This window comes from Engraulis encrasicolus, chromosome 18 (genome assembly GCF_034702125.1).
Source record: "Engraulis encrasicolus isolate BLACKSEA-1 chromosome 18, IST_EnEncr_1.0, whole genome shotgun sequence".
NCBI classification, from domain to species: domain Eukaryota; kingdom Metazoa; phylum Chordata; class Actinopteri; order Clupeiformes; family Engraulidae; genus Engraulis; species Engraulis encrasicolus.
The window spans coordinates 8,099,420-8,118,786 of record NC_085874.1 but is presented as its reverse complement, the minus strand read 5'-3'; the positions used below and the strand labels follow the sequence as shown (position 1 = coordinate 8,118,786).

Sequence of the window (19,367 nt, the reverse complement as noted above, 5' to 3'; positions counted from 1 at the left end):
TTCATTGCTGCAGTTAGTATCCATGTTTCCATGCTTCATCCATAAAAACACAGGACTTTTGAGACCAGAAACACATTCTATGTATTTATTTTCATCAGTAAATACGATGTCCACCGTTGGATCAGTTCCTGCGGGAGAAAGAAAAGAAAGCTGTAAGCAAGGGCTGGTTCAAGATCTTAGCATAACATGTTTGCTACTGAAGTTGACAAGTCAAAACTTGACATGACAGTTGAAGAGTAGTGTCTTTTATTATGGATCTACTTCTAGTTATAGACTTATCATTATTCTTCTTATTCTGTTAAGGGAGAAGGAAAAACCTGATTCCGGCCCGGGTCATTTGCCAATCCTTCCTCTCTCCTGTCTCTCCTTGACTATCCTGTGGAAAAGGGCAGTCATGGGTAAGCATTTAGGGCGTCATTTAGGTTGCAGGTTCGACTACCCAGGTCCGCAACACCTTCGGCTCTACTACACTAACTTAGGAAAGCTGTTTGTTTTTTGGTCGATGTTCAACAGTGTGCCTATAGGATCTGATTGTATTGAGTTTTTCTCCCATGGGGCACAATAAAGCCACTACAACTACGTAGACAGAATGCTTCTCAACAACATGCTTTGATCTATTGTGGTTGTTTCATTAGCATATAGCATTTCTCCTTAATTATCAGCACCCACATGCATTCTCCTCCCACAAGAGAAGACAAAACAAGAGTCCTAAACAAGTCCTAAACAGGAGTCCAATTAAAGCCTTGAGCCAAATTCATTGGAAAGCAGTTGTCGTTGTCTCAGCACAGCCAGTGCTACCTGTGGATGTGGATGCTTTGCATGTTCCTCCAGTAGGTGTGAACTTCGCTTTTCCTTAAAGGGACACTGTGCAGGAAATGGTCAAAAGAGGTACTGCAACTATGCTGCTTGTTGAAATTGGGCTGCCTATTGCCAAATTAGATCTTTACATGAAAGTTTACTAAGTATTAAACAAACATTTTCCAGTACGGTCCAAGTACAGTCATTTTTGCAGCTAAAATGGCTATTGTTGGAAATTCAAAATGGCGGACCATGGAGAAGATCCCCCTTTTCATGTATGAAAAGTGCAATTTTTCCAATCATAATGAATACTTAGAATTTGATGCTGGTGGTAAGTATTCATGGAAAAGGTAACATTAGTGAATGGGCAGCATGAATTCTGGAAATAAACAACTAAAAGTCTCACACAGTGTCCCTTTAAGTGTGCTTCTGCTCCACCATTCATCAGCGCTCTTCAAACAGCCTGCAGCCCATTGCTCCATCTCAACTCCTCAAAGCAGAGTCCTCCTGTAAAGCAGAGCCGCACTTCACTAGAGAGAGAGAGAGAGCGAGAGGCACTAACGGTGACTCTCACCAGCTCTCAGCACAGCCATGCAAGACAACGTGTTGAACCGTCTCTTTGCCCTCTCGGTGTTAGTGGCAGCGCTGGTTCATGTCTCCCAGACGGATCACAAGAGTTCCCAGTGTAAAGCCTATGCAGAAGGGGATGTCATCATAGCCATACTGAATTCTTTTCACTCCCATGTGGACAATCTCCAAGACCGTGTTCACCCTGAGGAATTCAACTGCAGTGGGTAAGTAAATGCAATAATAATATTAATAATTATGATGATGATGAAGAAAAAAATTGTTTTATATAGCACCTTTTGAAAAAACGAAAGTCACTTTAGCATCTGTGTAGGTGTGTTGTGGTGTGCGTGTGTGGTGTGCGTGTGTGTGTGTGTGCGTGTGTGTATGTGTGTTTAAGGAAACTAGCAGCCGAACCCTCAGAGAAAATATATTTTTGAGATGCTTTTTGCACATGGCCAGGAAAGGGGACATTCACCACTTGTACAGAGAAGTTGTTTACCTTTTTATGGTGCGTTCAGTATGCGGGCACACACACACACACACACACACACACACACACACACACACACACACACACACACACACACACACACACATATTAATAACAACAACATATGCATATGGTATAGTGTCACTGTTTACACATCTCACTCGTTGATTTGTGTCTCTTCTTATTATACTGACAAAACTAATACACGCATACAGTATCCAATATTAATGTTGTGATATACAGTCAGAGGCGGTTCTTAATGTAAGCAATTGAAGCACGGCTTACCAATGTAAAAGCCATAAACGCGACATCCGAATTAAAAACCCTTCTTCCTATATCGTGATTCAGCTGTCTGTGTTGTCTGCTACCGGCGGTTCTGATAAAACTGGTTAAACAGCGACACCACAGTGGCTATGGAGAAACACTGTTTAACAGCGACGGTGAAACACGGTACTGCAGAAAACAAAGCACAATTTCTAAATGACTTGGAGTCGATGGCGGCAAATCTGTTTTTTAATTGGCTTTCCACCGATGCCCCGCCAGTTTTTGAAGCACATTATGATTATGCTTATACCAATAACGCGCCGGAAAATATTATTTTATTATATCTAATATTATTGTTGAGATATGCATTCACCTTCTCTTTCCCCTGGCAGATTTGATTTTGCTTCGTTCGCCTTCATGCTTGGTGCCATCCACACCATTGAGGTCGTCAATGAGATGAAATTCCTCCACAATGTTAAACTTGGATATGTTGTGTATGACTCGTGTGCTGATACCACCAAAGCTCTCCACTCTGTGCAACACCTGCTGTCTATCAATGGCTCTTTGCCCATCTTGGATGACTACTCTGAGTTTCGTCCAGAAGCAAAGGTTATCCTGGGGGAGCGGTACTCACTATTGAGTATCCCTATAGCCAAGCTTCTCAGCGTATATCTCTTCCCTCAGGTGAGAGACAAAATCCAAAACTTATTTCTTGTGTTTTTCCCCTCTTGTCCTGATATATGGTTAAGTAGCCTTTACTGTAGTTCCTAAGCCTTGGAACTGACTTCTTCAGCCAAAAGCTTTCTCTGATTATTTCCATTAATTATTTTAACTCTTTCTGCTTTTATTATTTTAGTAGTTGAGTAGAGTAGAGGTACCCATGGGGATATTCAAGTGTCATGTCACACACAATAAAAATGTCATATCACAATTTTTTTAACCTAAAATCTCGATTCCGATTTTTGATCAAGATCTTCCATCGTGAAAAAAAAAAATGCAATTTGTAAATTAATGTTAGCACACTGATGACATTTGTAAAGTGGAGAATTGAAAATTGGCAGATTTGAGGCGATCTTGTACTCCAATTCACGATTCACAATTTAACATCGTCATATCGCCCACCTCTAAGTACTAGACATAACGAGCAGTGCAAAACAAACACAAAAACAGCACATATTACGACAGCTAAAACGTCGCATACAGTTCAGCAGTCAGATGACAATGGGGCAAAAGTCTTATAGTGAAAACTCCAACAGGGGCCAGGTGCAACTACAGGGGCCCATCCTGCCACCCCAGGGTGGGGACTTCTCAGCAGTCCTGTCCCCAATGATGATGTCCTTGTCAATGTCCTTATGTTGGTTATTAACCCATTGGCAACAGATGCTGCATTGCGCTACATTGTATGTGACTCAAAACGTATGTATGTAATGCACAATCATTGGTTTAAATACACACGAGGTGGGCGTTTTAAATTTTTGAACGCCGTGTGAGTCATCGACAATAATGTCAAACCAGGAGTGGGATTTGTTACAAGAGTATGAGGAGGTGGATGAGGAATATGTTGGCTTCTAAGTAGTCAGGCAGTCAGCTAGATTTCGCCCCTGACATTCACTCCGACACAGGTGGCGAAACTGCCAACATCTGAGGAAGCACGTCCTTTAAATGCATTTTCGAATATTTTCACTGAGGAAGTTTGGGATATGGTGTTCGTATATTGGTGACGCAGACATCTATAGACATGTGGATACAATGCGCTGCCACACACCATCCAGTTCAAAGTGCTGCCCCGTCTCAAATAGATGAATGATCGGTCTCTGCTTAATGCCAGGGGGAAAGGGACCTCTGTGGCCAAACAGGCTGAACTGGCTCTGGAAGCTGGTGTTCCTGATTGTCTATTATAGAGTCCAGTCTGCTCAGGGTTCCCAGCGGTTAATTCCCCCCCGGCAATCAATAAAGTTACTCTACCAATTCAGAGCCTCAAGCTCCATACCCCCCACTGAACCTGTCTCACCAGTCTGCCCAGATGTCCCCTGTCTCTTAATAATGCTACCACCCCAGCAGGCCACAGCATAGAAGAGCACGCTGGCCATGACTGACAGGTAGAACATCAGTAGAAATCGGTTGCAGACATTAAGGGATCTGAGCCTTCAAAGGAAGTAGAGCCTGCTTTGCCCTTTCTTGTGTGCATCTAAGTTTGTAGACCAGTCCGTTTTATTGACATGTAAGGGCAGACTGTCTTCACATTCTATCGGGCACCAAAGATGGGGCGGATCTCCTGAAGCCAAACACTATATCCTTGTTCAGGTGCAGCTGTGGTCATCCCACAAAGTCCTCATCGACCAGACCCCTGTTTTCCTCTTTCTGACCATCCTTGATACACCCCACAAACATCCAGGTTAGGTGGGGGGCTAGAGGCAATCGGGGTTGGTGACCCAGCTGTGTCCATCAGTGAGGCTGAGGGACATGCTAGGAATGGAGACCATAGGCAGAAGTGTGGGATGGTGGGTTGTAATGTCCATTTCCATGATTCAGGGTGGGGTGATACTGGGAGTGAGGGGTAGTGAGTAAGGGGTATGGGAGCTGGCTGGACTACTATGTCACAGTCAATATCAGAGTCGTTGTCAGAAGCCTAGTTTTCATAAGACTGTATCTGTATTGGTTCCATTGCGGCTGCACTGTCCATCTTGCCTGGTTAACACCAGACCAAATCACAAGTGAGTGTCTTTCAGATCGAAACGATTGTGTAGAACTAAAGGCAGTATGGGAGTTCCCAGGCTACTGTCCATCCACATTAAAACGCTGGAAAACGACTCCACAGGTGGAACAAATGAAAGACGCCAGAGCCCATTTATTTTGTCTGCTACGATACTGCCTACTCACGATACTAACTAATTCTCTGGTGACTCTGCTTGACATTTGAAGTATTCTCTCTGAGAATTGAAGAAAAGTTTGACAGAATTTTGTTTACCCGCAATTCTGAAATGGCCCGTATACTAAATTGTGTTGTATGAATGTATTTTTTTGTCTTCAGATAAGTACAAAATCATCTGCTGATAAACTGAGTGATCGGCTGAGGCACCCAAGCTTCTTCCGAGTGATCCCCAGTGACGTGCACCAGACTGAGGCTTTGGCACAGCTGATATATCACTTTGGATGGAACTGGGTGGGCCTGGTCTCCAATGACGAAGATTACGGCAGAGGCGCTCACCAGAGTTTCCTGAAGCATGCAGCAGGTGCTGGGGTGTGTGTGGCCTATGAGGAGGTCATTCCACACTATCTGGAGCATGAGCAGAGTGAGCAACGAATCAAAGAGGTGGCCAGACGGATACAACAATCTGATGCAAAGGTAAAGCAAGTGTCCACTGTATGTTCATCTACAATCATCATCCTCAGAATGATACAATCCTCTTTTGTTTAATACTTTCAAAAATTTGCTTGAACTCAAGGACTTAATAAAATGCATAATATACAGTATTTCACTATACCATTTAGCAAAGGTCTCATTCCACACTATTTGGAGTATGAGCATACAGAGTAACGAGTCATGGAGGTGGCCAGACAGATACAGTGCAATGAGGCCGCTCAGGTAGATCCTGTACAGCACTTAATATAAACTTTGAAATTTGATGAGGAAGATGGGTGGGTGTTCCCTTATGAACATTTTGAGCATGGTTAGTCGCTATGGCTCAATCAAGGTTTGACTATGGATATACCATGGTTTTACCACGGTTTATAGTTATTCATTTTTTTTATCCAAAGCGCGCATTGGTGACAATCTTTGGAGCAATGTTGGGGTTAGGTGCCTAGCTCAAGGATACCTCAGCCATGGATGGAGGTGTAGGGAGAGGTAAGAGTGGGATTCGAACCTGCAACTCTTCGGTCTTCAGTCCAACTCCCTAACCATTACACCACGGCTGCCCACAAGTAATTATTCATGGTTTTCATGGGTTTTTTGGGGAGGGGGGAAACCATGAAACCCACAATTAACCATGGTTATTCATGGTTAAACCATTGCCACAAACCTCAAAAAGTCATGAAAACCATGAATAACTATAATTCTGTCTGATCCACTCTAGTCAAAAATGAGACGGGTAAGAGAGATAGCTTTATTTCTGAATGCATACATTTGTGTTTGGTGGTATGGATCTGTTTGGAGGAAGTTCCCCGGCTTCTCCACGAGCTCCATGGAAGCTAATACAGGGAACAGCAGCATCCTCAGGTGGAGTGCCTTCCATTAGCTGTTAAGGCAACATAGCTTCTTGAACAGAGCAAGCAACAACAACAGTTTGACATTGTTTGGCAATGATTAGTCTGGTGGAGCAGGGGAGGTGGTGGGAGCAAAACAAGCTGCAAAAAGCAGACAGGAAAACAAATTCGTTAGTTTAAATAAAGCGCGCCAAAGGTCAGCATCCAATTGCGAGCAGCAGCTGATTAACCAAAGCGCAACTGATTAGTGGAGATTTGTAGGTTGGATCGGCGTCAGCCAATAGGCAAAAGGGCGCGTTGACTACGTGGTCTGCCAGAACTATCGCAGGTTGCTCGATTCCATGGTTAGGTTTCGGAGTAAAGCGATGGTTAAGTCATAGTCACAAATCACGGTTTCCATGGTTACCCAAAAACATTGATAAGCCATCAAGATAATGGAGCGAAACATCAGATGATGGGTGGCCCCCCAGCTGACGACCCTGCAGCCTGCACAATGGCACCGTCGGAGGTGCGTCAGGAAGAAATGCCAAGCAGGTGCGACCACCTGTGCTTACATCTACTTATGGTTGGTTCAGAGTATTTAGAGTAACCATGACATACCAAGGTAGAACCATGGTTACTACATTAAAACCATGGTAGATTTTCGTAAGGGTTGTATCAGACTCCTTTCAGTTGTTGTCGAAAGAACATAGCCCATTAATTGATGTTGATATTCATAATCATTTTACAAATGACCAATGCACATTCGAATTGAAGTGAGTTTCATGTGCAAACATAATGCATGTGTAAAAATGAATGTAAATATAACATTTGTAAAGGTGGTGATGGTGATCCTCAGACTTCACCAAGTGAAGCTGCTGTTTGAGGAGATGATTCGAATCAACACATCTCGAGTATGGATCGCTAGTGACTCTTGGTCCAGATCAACATTATTGATCGGCATGCAAGACATTGACAAGGTGAGTGTTGATGAGCAGTACACAGTTTAAATAAGTAAATCAGTACGATAACTGCACTGAAATAGTAATGTGTCAATGAAAATAGTTGTCTCATGAAAACTTGTGTATTGTAACTTGTATGTCTTTTCTCAAAGGTTGGAGACATTATTGGATTGAATTTCATCACAGGTAAAATACCTGGCTTTGAACATTACTTGTATAATATAACAGTCAAGCCAGGGGTGAGAAATGACTTAATTGAAGAGTACCAACACATCATTGGCTGCTCTGGCAGCTCACCCAGACCTTGCAGTTTTCCTATCCCGGACGGTCCCGGATGGCTCTTTGGTGAGAGAGTGGCCATTTGGGCAATAGCACATGCCCTGAGAGACCTACTCAGGTGCGATGACACATCTTGCCCAGGAGAGACCAACTTCCCTCCATATAAGGTAATGTCAACAGGTTGTACGATAGCTCCTGGTGTTTAATGAGCTCCTGGTGTTTAATGTTTAATGAGTTTAATGAGGGGGAGAGAGAGAGTTACTATTACTTGTATTTTACTTTGTTTTACTTACACATTGAGGGCGGAATTCTCCCGTCTCTACTTGTCTGTTTTACGCACACATTTTTTACACGCTTCGATCCTGCGCGCATTCTCCCCTACAAAATATTACCACACCCCTCGCGCTTAACTCCGAAAAACAGCGCGTAGCACAACATGGGCGTGATATACAGCTCCAGGCCTTTTTATTAGAATACCATGAAAAAGTTGATTTATTTCCATAATTCCATCAATAATGTTAAACTGTCATGGATTGTAGATTCATGGCCCAGTTTTTTAACTATTCCAATCGTTTTTTTTTTCTTTTTATATACGTTGGCCTTCCAGCTCAAAAAACCCATGAATTGGGGAATTCGCATTATTAGAATATTGTTATAAAATCACATTTTTCTTCATCAAAATTCGGGTCACATTAAATCAGTTGAAATTTGGTACTTTCTACATAACATGCAATGGTCAATACTTGGTTAGGACATTCTCTGTCTTCATAATGGCCATGATGCGTTTAACATTGAAGTCAATGGGAAAAACAGTGCATGGGAGTTATGGAAGCCCAGATATCCTTGATGCTTTGCTGTCAGCTGTTCTTGTTTGCTGACCTGATACCCCACACTTCACTCTTCAATATACCCTGTAGATTTCCATGCCACGTTTTGGCGCTTACTCACCAGTTTAATTCTAAATAACCAGAAATGAAACCCCATTGAAAATGAATGGGGTTTAATTTCTGTTGAGTTAGAATTAAACTGGTGAGTTAACACCAAAACGTGATATAGAAATCTTCGGGTATATTGAAGAGGGAAGTGTGGGGAACCAGGTCAACAAACAAGAACAGCTGACAGCAAAGCATCAAGGATATCTGGGCTTCCATAACTCCCATGCACTGTTTTTGCCATCGACTTCAATGTTAAACGCATCATGGCCATTATGAAGACAGAGAATGTCCTAACCAAGTATTGACCATTGCATGTTATGTAGAAAGTACCAAATTTCAACTGATTTAATGTGACCCGAATTTTGATGAAGAAAAATGTGATTTTATAACAATATTCTAATAATGCGAATTCCCCAATTCATGGGGTTTTTGAGCTGGAAGGCCAACGTATATAAAAAGAAAAAAAATAATGATTGGAATAGTTAAAAAACTGGGCCATGAATCTACAATCCATGACAGTTTAACATTATTGATGGAATTATGGAAATAAATCAACTTTTTCATGGTATTCTAATAAAAAGGCCTGGAGCTGTATGCTAAATGGGGGAATGAGTCTTCCCCGACTTCATCAGTTGTGGTTTCAAAGAAACCACGGAGCATGGATTTTCAGATCAGATTGCTGACTTTTAAAAGTGCTTCTCCGCTTCTCTGTACAGCAACGTGACATTGATATCATTGGAAATATGTGGATCTCAGCTGTCCGTCAGCATATTACACTTAGATGCATGCTGAAGAACGAACAAGGAAATCGATCGTCATGCAAAAACGGAGACTTTATATTTTGTCGCAGACATGGGAATTAATTGGACATGGGCACGCAATGCCAAGCCAGGACTTAAACGCGCAGCTGATGGGGTGTAAAAGAGACCAGAAGCGAAATGCCAAAGACATGCTCTGATATGTAGGCCTACCTTTTTACGCTTAGCTGTAATGGCATTCAGGAAATATTTTCTGCCTTACAAAAACAGATAGAACAACCTGTAGCCTACCTCAGTATGTGTTGGTTTTGTATGTCGGGCATTAGTTCAGAAAGTTTAATAGGTTACATGCACATATGCACGAGTTCCAATAAATCACAAAAGTGGAGTTGCAATAAAAACCCTTTACTTAACGTCGTGGCTACAACATAGTCACCCCGAAAATGGTGACGGTAGTTTTTGAATAGGCATACTTTGGGTGGCTGTTAGGACGACTAGAACAGCGGTCTTTAGTCTGACGTGCCTTGTCAACTTAGCCTACTTGTGCATGGTGCAAAGAGGTGTGTTTGGTTTTGGTTACCATCCGTGTAGACAACATGATGATCCTCATACTGATTAATTAATTACCTGCTTTTGTTTGTAAGTTCACCGATATGAGAACATGCTCTGGGCAGCTGGTCATATTTTGTCACAATTAATGTAGGATGTTTATGTGGAACTGTGAATGAATTTCGATTTGGACTCACGCTGACGGTAAGGAACATCAACAAAGCATACCGTGTAACATGTTCAAAATGCGAGCCAAGCGAGCATCAAATGCAATATTACATTTTACCTCATAGTGGCGCTTGACCTTAGTACAGCCCTTTGATGCGCGTAAAGGCAAACGCGCGTAAGTGCACGGGAGAATACGCTTAGGATGCATTTACATGCGAAACTCCCTGATTTTGGCCTGGCCCCACCCAAAGTGCGCAACTGGTCAAATACCGCGTAAACCCCGTTTAATCACAGACTTGAGTAACCGCGGAGGCGCTGTTCCACGCTTTTTTTTACTAAAGCGGGTGGGAGAATTCCGCCCTGAGTGACTTGTTGTGAGCCTTTTATATATGCCTTAGTGATGGCATAGAAATAATGATCTCAATGTGTCACTTTTGAAAAACAAAGATACAAGGTGTTGTTTAATAAAACTTACACTAAATGAAATGCTGACTTCACTATTGCAACTAAAATTAAACATACACATAGAAATTAAAAAAAACAATCTAACTAGAATAAAGCTCAACAAAATATAGCCTACACGTATGTGTATTAATCAGTCCACTTGTGTCCTCAATTTTCAGCTTGTTGAAAAGCTCCGTAAAGTGAACTTCACACTTGATGACGATAAAGAAGAGTACAAGTACTTCAGCGAGGATGGTGACTTTGAAGAAGGTTATGATGTACTCTTGTGGGATTCTGGTGCCGCTAGAACCATAGGGAAATTCAACGTACATACAAAACAAGTGAACATCTTCTCTTCTTCTGATATCGTCTGGAATGTTGGACCAAACAACACTGTAAGTACAGACGGAAATTCACCAAGTAAAGCAATATGAAGTAAACTTTTCAACCTTAAAATAATGTATCCAAAATCATGGATAATCAATTTGTGACAGGTTGAAAGGCTCTAAATAATTGATAATAAACACAATCAAATGACATCAGTGACAAAAAACAACCTATGCTCAACGTTGCTTTATATAATCTTATAATACTATAATCTATTGAAAAATATTAATGCTCTTCAATACTCTTTGTCACATACGACCCAACAGAAACCTTCATCACAGTGCTCAGAATCATGCAAACCTGGCTATTTCAAGAAGGCGTCAAAAGTTTTTTGCTGCTACACCTGCCTTCCTTGCAGTGAGGGGAAGTTCTCCTCTGAATACGGTAATTGTTTTTAAGGAGAGTTGCTGACAACCGATGACAACCACCAATTTGATTGTGTTTTATCAACTATGAAATAGAGATGAACACAATACATTTTTATTACATGTAATTACAGTGTGTTAAACAATCTTATCTCTGTCATTTTCTCCCTAGATGCAGATGAGTGCCGTGCTTGTCAGAACGGAACTTGGTCTCTGATAGGACAGTCTAAATGTGAAGCACGCAGAGAGTCGTATCTGAAGTGGTCTGAACCATATCCCATTGCTCTGCTGGTGGCTGTTGGCATTGGACTGCTTTTTCTCTTGATATGCTTTGTGTGTTTCATCGTCAAACGGCATGCCTTAATTATCAAAGCCTCCAATCTCCTCATGTCTTGCTTCATGATGTTCGGCCTGGCGGTCAGTTTTGGCAGCGTGGTCCTGTTCATGGACAAACCCAGCAGACCACTTTGTCAAGCCCAGCAAGCCTTGTACGGACTGGGCCTCACTCTCTGTGTCTCTTGCATTCTGGTCAAAGCCTTCCGCACATTCCTGGCCTTCATGGCATTCGACCCTGTGCGACGTGATAGACTGAGCAAGCTCTACAAGCCAGTGGTCATCATGGTCCTGTTGACCAGTGTCCAGGGGTTCATCTGCCTTTTCTGGCTGATCTTTGACAGCCCAGGTGTAGATCCAACACCCCCATCCAACCAGAGCATGGTGCATGTTTTGCAGTGTAGCGAGGGCTCGAAAATAGGTTTCGGAGTCATGCATGGCTACATCGCCTTGTTGGCGCTCGTTTGCTTCCTGCTAGCGTTCAAAGGAAGAAGGGTTCCGCACGATTTCAACGAGACAGGGGTCATCATCTTCAGCATACTCATCCACTTGTTCGTGTGGCTCTGCTTCATTCCCATCTACATCACCAAGAACGAGTCGCGTCCCATCGTGCAGGCCTCAGCCATCCTGGTCTCCAACTACGGAATCATATTCTGCCTCCTCGTGCCCAAGTGCTACCGAGCCATATTTGGCAGAAACACTGCAGAGAAGATAAGGAAGCGTCTGCGAAATTTCACAGACCTCCCGCCTTCTGTGGAGCCCTCTCCTCTGGCAATAGGGGAGGGGGAAGACAATCGGTCCGCATCCATGACTTTTGGTCCTCGTCCGTTCCCAGATTCAACAGATTCTGGGATTATAAATGGCAGTGTGAGCAGTCAATCCCTGGCCTCATCTTCTGCCTCATCCCTGTCAACACTTCCAGCAGCAGAAGACCTTTCCCCCAATACTGTCTATTCTATAACCGTGCCCAACACACCAGTTATTTTAAACAGAAGTCAATCCATGTTTACGTTCATGTGAATGTAATTACTGTCACTGCTGTTATGACTGTTACAAGTAGAAACCAGTTTGCTTTTTTTAGAAGGTTTGTACACGGCCGGACAGGCATCATAAAAAGATGTCATTTTCACGCCAATGCATTCCGCATGTTGGTGCAGCAGGTTTTTCACATTTGTGAAGTTGGCACCCCTTACATTGAAAATATGAATAAATGCATTTTGGTTCGTTTGTGCATCATTTTTGCACGATTGTGCAGGCAAAATGAGCGTTATTGCACAAACCATCTGGAAGATATTTACATTTTAAGAGGTTGGTGACCTTGGGTCACTCAGCACCCCCTCAACATCCAAATGACTCGAAAACGATTGGAAAAGTTTAATAGCATATAAACAGTTTGTGCACAAACGTTAATTTTGCCTGCACAAAAGGTGTACAAGCGAAGCACAAACGATTCCAACCATTTTCGGTTGGATGTTTAGGGGGTGCTGAGTGACCTACTTTCAAAAAATTAAAAGTTTAATAACATAAAAAACGGTTTGTGCACAAACTTTAATTTTGCCTGCACAAATGTGCACAAGCTAAGCACAAACGGATGTTGAGGGGGTGCTGAGTGACCTAAGGTCACCAACCTCTTAAAGGGGCATTCCACTGGTGGAGACATGAATATGTTACTGAAAGTGGGTCATATTTATCGTAGAATAGTAGCATACATTTCTAATTTGGTGCCTTCTTGGCCAAGAAAAGGCAGAAAATGACTTTTTAGTGCTTGTGGATTTGTGACAACAATCCCCATAATGCACTGCAATGCTCAAGTTCCACAGGCCACACCCAGTTATTTGGGACTCTATGCATCATCCCTCCCTCAGCTTGCAGGCAGTGTTGCCAGATTGGGCTGTTTCCCACCCAATTGGGCTGCTTAGGTTAGATGGTCGTGTGCGGGTAAAAATGGCAATCATCAGCCTCATCTGGCAACCCTGCTTGCAGGTGCATCACAGTGGGACAGCCATCACTGGAAAGGAGAAGCTGGAGCACACTGCAGCTTAGTTTTCAAGACTTTATTCTGTGCACACACGCGACCAACGTTTCTGTGTTGCTACACCTTCTTCAGAGTCAAATGATAGCAAGAGAGAGACACACATTTCAAGACTCGACATTCACAGGTGATCCCACTTGGTTTGGCTAAATTGGTCTGATCTCATTGCAGGTAATTGACCCCACCCCCCAACACCAGGACAAGATTGTAGACAATTAGACAGCTTGCCAACTTCCCAAAACAAAATAAAAAAGTGAAAAAAACAATACTCATGAACGGCATGACGTTTTCCATGTGCGTTACGCCCATTTGTGGGGGAAAACAACCCATGCAAGTCAATTGGTGATGTTGGGGTTTAATAAACGAAAGATACGGACCTGTAGACTAGCGTTGTTCACGCACAACATGCCGAAAACGTGTTGTGTTGCCGGCTGTTCAAATAATATAGTCAAACAGCCGTGGCTAAAACATGGAATGTGTTCATTTAGGCTAGCCGATGTAGCATGTAAATCAATGAGACATTCGGTTTGTTTTCATCCATAAAGGGGCGTAACGCAAATTTAAGAGCAAAGTACCCGGATGGCCGTTCATGAGTATACAGGTCCTTCTCAAATAATTAGCATATTGTGTTAAAGTTCATTTTTTTCCCCATAATGTAATGATGAAAAATAAACTTTCATATGTTTTACATTCATTGCACACCAACTGAAATATTTCAGGTCTTGTTTTGTTTTAATATTGATGATTTTAGCATACAGCTCATGAAAACCCAAAATTCCCATCTCAGAAAATTAGCATATCATGAAAAGGTTGTCTAAACAAGCTATTAACCTAATCATCTGAATTAACCAATTAACTCTAAACACTGGTAAAAGCTTCCTGAGGCTTTAAAAAGTCTCAGCCTTGTTCATTACTCAAAACCGCAGTCATGGGTTAGACTGCTGACCTGACTGTGTTTAACATTGAAGTCAATGGCAGTGGCATTGCATGAGGGTTATGAAAGCCCAGATATCATTGATGCTTAGCTGTCAGCTGTTTTTTGTTCTTTGATCTGGTGACCCACACTTCCCTCTTCATTATACTCCATAGGTTTCCATACCAAGTTTTTCTATTTTTGTTACAAATCTAATTCTATTTGCCAGAAATGAAACCCCATTGAAAGTCAATGGAATGTTCTGTCTGGCAAATAGAATTAGATTTGTAACAAAAATAGAAAAACTTGGTATGGAAATCTATGGAGTATAATGAAGAGGGAAGTGTGGGTCACCAGATCAAAGAACAAAAAACAGCTGACAGCTAAGCATCAATGATATTTGGGCTTTCATAACCCTCATGCAATGCCACTGCCATTGACTTCAATGTTAAACACAGTCAGGTCAGCAGTCTAACCCATGACTGCGGTTTTGAGTAATGAACAAGGCTGAGACTTTTTAAAGCCTCAGGAAGCTTTTACCAGTGTTTAAATTAATTGGTTAATTCAGATGATTAGGTTAATAGCTTGTTTAGACAACCTTTTCATGATATGCTAATTTTCTGAGATGGGAATTTTGGGTTTTCATGAGCTGTATGCTACAATCATCAATATTAAAACAAAACAAGACCTGAAATATTTCATTTGGTGTGCAATGAATGTAAAGCATATGAAAGTTTATTTTTCATCATTACATTATGGGGAAAAAAGTTAACTTTAACACAATATGCTAATTATTTGAGAAGGACCTGTACACAAAGAACATTGTCAATAAAACCACAGCTACAATTATTACAAGACCACAGCCGCGAAGCTGGAGCAATTTGTTACAGAGAGCAAGACATATTGTGTTCCTCATTTATGCCCTGAGGCTCCACTGAATTTAGAGTATGAATCCCAAATGCCTTTCTACGAAGCCTCTCTGTCTAATTGTCTGCACTCTTGTCCTGGTGTTGGGGGGTGGGGTCAATTACCTGCAATGAGATGAGACCAATTTAGCCAAACCAAGTGGGATCACCTGTGAATGTCAAGTCTTGAAATGTGTGTCTCTCTCTTGCTATCATTTGACTCTGAAGAAGGTGTAGCAACACCGAAACGTTGGTCGGGTGTGTGCACAAAATAAAGTCTTGAAAACTAAGCTGCAGTGTGCTCCAGCTTCTCCTTTCCAGCTATGCCAGTGACTTACTGGCAGTGTTGCCAGATGAGGCTGATGATTTCCAGCCCAAAAAATGCTCAAAACCCGCCTGGAAGCACTAAATCCCGCCCAATTCTATTGATGTCGATGGGAAAGATTGAGCGAGTTTTCCTGTAAAATGCCATTTTTACCCGCAGACTGCCATCCCAAGCAGCCCAATTGGGTGGGAAACAGCCCAATCTGGCAACACTGCTTACTGGAGCCTCAATGCCAGTGATTTCAAAAGCACTAGGACACTGATCTGTGATAGGTCTGTTAGAGCATTAGGTCCAACCCCCTATGGGCGGGGTTGAAAAGGTGGGAAAAAAGCTTGTAGTCTCAACAGAAATCCACCTCTCTTACACTTCCTCCGTCAATGATGCAAAATGACGATTTTTACATCATTGACGGAGGAAGTGTTAAGAGATGAATGCGGATTTCTCCTATCTCAGGGGGAATTGAGAGATTTTTGCAAGACCATTCAAAAGTATGACTGGGTGTCTAGCAATGGAAAGCCTAATGCAAAATGGGTGGAGTGTCCCTTTAAAATGTAAGTATCTTCAAGATGATTTGTGCACAAACGAACGAACCAAATTCATATTCAATTGATTTTTATTCATATTTTCAACGTAGAGGGTGCCAACTTCACACATGTCAGACGGAATTGACTTGAGAAAATTGACTTGAGAAAATTGACTTTTTTCCAAGAATGATGGAATGTTGCTTTAAGAAATTTGGGCAAATGTATGCTATACAAACACATAACTAAAACTAGAAGCACTCAGAGAGTGCAGACCTCCGCCAAGGAAACTGCTTCATACAACATTTGACTGTTACACCTTAAGTCTTTCTGCCTTTTTTTGTGGAGTCCCCGCAATTCAATTTCTGGTCTCTAGGGGCGTCTAGATATATAGGCGAAGAATATAATGGTGATGAATCTTTTAAAAAGTCCTGGTTCCGGTTTGTGATGAGGATCACCACCAGAATTTAATCACTTGTTCCTTGGGTCATTACTAACAACTCCACAAAGTTTTGTCCAAATCAGGTGATTCGTTTTTGAGTTATCCTGCTGACGGAGTCTTTTAACCCTTTGAGGAGTAAGGAATTTCTAGAGGTTCTTCTAGAATTTTACTGGAACACTCTACAGCTCCCATAGACGTCTGTGTTAAAGATCTCACAAAGACATTATGACATCATAATGAGAACTCAAAATTTGGGCAAAATTCTAATCACATATTTGTGATGGTACTCCTCAAAGGGTTAAAAAGTCCTGGTTCCGGTTCATGGACCGGATCACCACCAGAATTTAAGTACTTGTTCCTAGGGTCATTATCAACATCTCCACAAAGTTTCGGCCAAATCCGATGATTAGTTTTTGAATTATGCTGCTGACAGACAGACAAACAAACAAAACAGACAGACAAACCAACGCGACCGAAAACATAACCTCCTTGGTGGAGGTAATGATTGTCTCTCACCTGAGGGAAGAGATAGATTCTAAGAAGCTTGGCTATAGGGATGGTCAATAGTGAGAACTAGTCACCAATAATAGGCTTCACATGCGGGTAAAACTCAAGAGTTGTCATCCAAGACGGGCAAAGAGCCATTGGTAGACAGCAGGTGTTCCACAGAGTGAGCTTTGGTGGCATCAGCACACACATTACACCCAACATATCCAAGGCGAACACCAGGGAGGAATCCAGAGTCATTGATCTCTTCAATGGTGAATATGGAAGAAATTATTCTGAGGATTCCCTCGAAGTTCAAGCTGAGGAATGAAATAGAAAGTATGCAATTTAGCCAACAAAACAATAATGTTGTACCGCACAACAATGTTGAGATTTACTTTCTACCAAATAACAGATTTTGGTGGTTGACAAAGAATACATGTACTACATTTTGTGACAATGCTTATATGTACTGTATGCCTACAGTGGAAATAAAAGTAAATTAAGAAAAGTTTGTTTAAAAAGTGAATATGTCATATGCCATCTCCAAATCTTTCTCTGTCTTCCTCACTCACGTGTGTGTGTGTGTGTGTGTGTGTGTGTGTGTGTGTGTGTGTGTGTGTGTGTGTGTGTGTGTGTGTGTGTGTGTGTGTGTGTGTGTGTGTGTGTGTGTGTGTGTGTGCGCGCGCGCGTGCGTGTGTGTGTACGTAAGCATAAGTGCATGAGCCCTCAAGAATCCTCAAGTTCAGATCTCATTGCTTTAGTTATCCACTGCAGATTAACTTCTCTGGACGAATACGAACTTGTCCACATAGGTGTAAGCAGAATTTAGTTTGCCTATGATGATGTCTCCTTCTTTGTAGATCTCACACTGGGGACGCATGTCATCCATCTGGGAGACAGGAACCAGCGCTTCCATCAGCACAAATGGAGGAATGACAAATCGGATCCATATGTGTGCCCGGCCTGAGAGCCTGTGACAGTGACTGACTCCTGTGTGTGTGTGTGTGTGTGTGTGTGTGTGTGTGTGTGTGTGTGTGTGTGTGTGTGTGTGTGTGTGTGTGTGTCTGTCTGTGTGTGTGTGTGTGTGTGTGTGTGTGTGTGTGTGTGTGTGTTTTGTTTTTATAAGACTACTGTTTACTGTTTGATAATGTGGGCAGTGCAGGATGATGCAGAAATGCAGGGAAAACAACAGGGTGCCTACGAGACTGTTTGGAAAGTTTCCGGGGTTTTTTTACAAGAAATTTCCCTCAAAGCGTTTGCCTGTGAGGCTAGACTTGTATGTAAGTTTGGTAAGAACAAAACTTACCAGACCATTTTATTTTTATAAAGTGAAATACTGGAAGAACAGAGTAATCTGTGTAGTGATTGCATCAACAGAATGAAATCTAAAATGGCATCAAAGACCATATCAAAATATTAGTCCACTTAAAGGGGCTCCAGGTAGGATTAAAAGTTTAAGTAATCACGTTCCCGAGTCAGCCGACACTTATACGAGTCTTTGGCAATTGAACGATGGTTCTCGTGATCTCTGTCAGAAAACCCCACATGCAACTTTCGACAGCGTCGGACCGAACGAGTGTCATGAGAAACACTTTTCATTTGAAACATCGCTTTACATACCACATTCAGATTTGTATCAACTGCTGGCATTCCGGGATGAAAAACAGTCTCACAGCGAGTTTACTTGAACAGCATTTTTTTCATTACAGTGTAGATTTTGAGACAGGCATGCCATGGGCACCTCGAAAATGACGTCATCCTACCTAGTGCCTCTTTAATATGGATGCATTAGTTGAAGCAGAGAAATTAGAACACAGGGAGAAGGCTCAGTCTCATTGGTTCCCATTGTAGCCAGTTAGCTTTGCATGCATACTGCAGTAACGAGCGTAGGCCAGTCCTTCATGTGGGAAAATGTATGGAATGGAAAGGGGAACCCATGCTAAATACATTGCTACTGCCATTTCCAGTCACAAATATTATCAACAAAACATTCCTGGTAAGCACTATGACTGTTGTTTAACAATAGGCTATATTGACAAATCGTTCAGGTGTGTAGTTTTACAGCAGGTTAGAAGATTTCAACCTGTACTCGCTAGCATCGTGCTAATGTTTATGGGTTTGGCCCCATAAAAATTGAGCTTTGTGACCCAGTATATAATAATCTAGTGGCGCAAAATAATCGAAACGCTACTCAAATGGGGTCTTATTATTTCTAGCTTCGAACTTAATATTGATATTTCAGGACAAAAAATT

General features: G+C 42.0%; 1 protein-coding gene across 1 annotated transcript; it reads left to right on the top strand.

Annotated features, from left to right (window-relative positions):
- The first annotated feature begins 2,539 nt into the window (after positions 1 to 2,539).
- On the top strand, positions 2,540 to 18,091 carry LOC134468762 (G-protein coupled receptor family C group 6 member A-like). Its single transcript, XM_063222636.1, has 8 exons — positions 2,540 to 2,806; positions 5,154 to 5,468; positions 7,147 to 7,287; positions 7,422 to 7,715; positions 10,582 to 10,797; positions 11,056 to 11,173; positions 11,327 to 12,354; positions 17,975 to 18,091. The coding sequence occupies exons 1-8, from the start codon at positions 2,540 to 2,542 to the stop codon at positions 18,089 to 18,091; spliced, it is 2,496 nt and encodes an 831-aa protein (XP_063078706.1).
- The last annotated feature ends 1,276 nt before the right edge of the window (positions 18,092 to 19,367 follow it).

Bases quoted from the DNA above. Each gene is read 5' to 3' on its own strand.
- LOC134468762 (XM_063222636.1), top strand. From the start codon at position 2,540: ATGCTTGGTGCCATCCACACCATTGAGGTCGTCAATGAGATGAAATTC. The intron at 7,288-7,421 runs GTGAGTGTTGAT...CTTTTCTCAAAG, and splicing joins GCATGCAAGACATTGACAAG to GTTGGAGACATTATTGGATT. The intron at 11,174-11,326 runs GTAATTGTTTTT...TTTTCTCCCTAG, and splicing joins GAAGTTCTCCTCTGAATACG to ATGCAGATGAGTGCCGTGCT.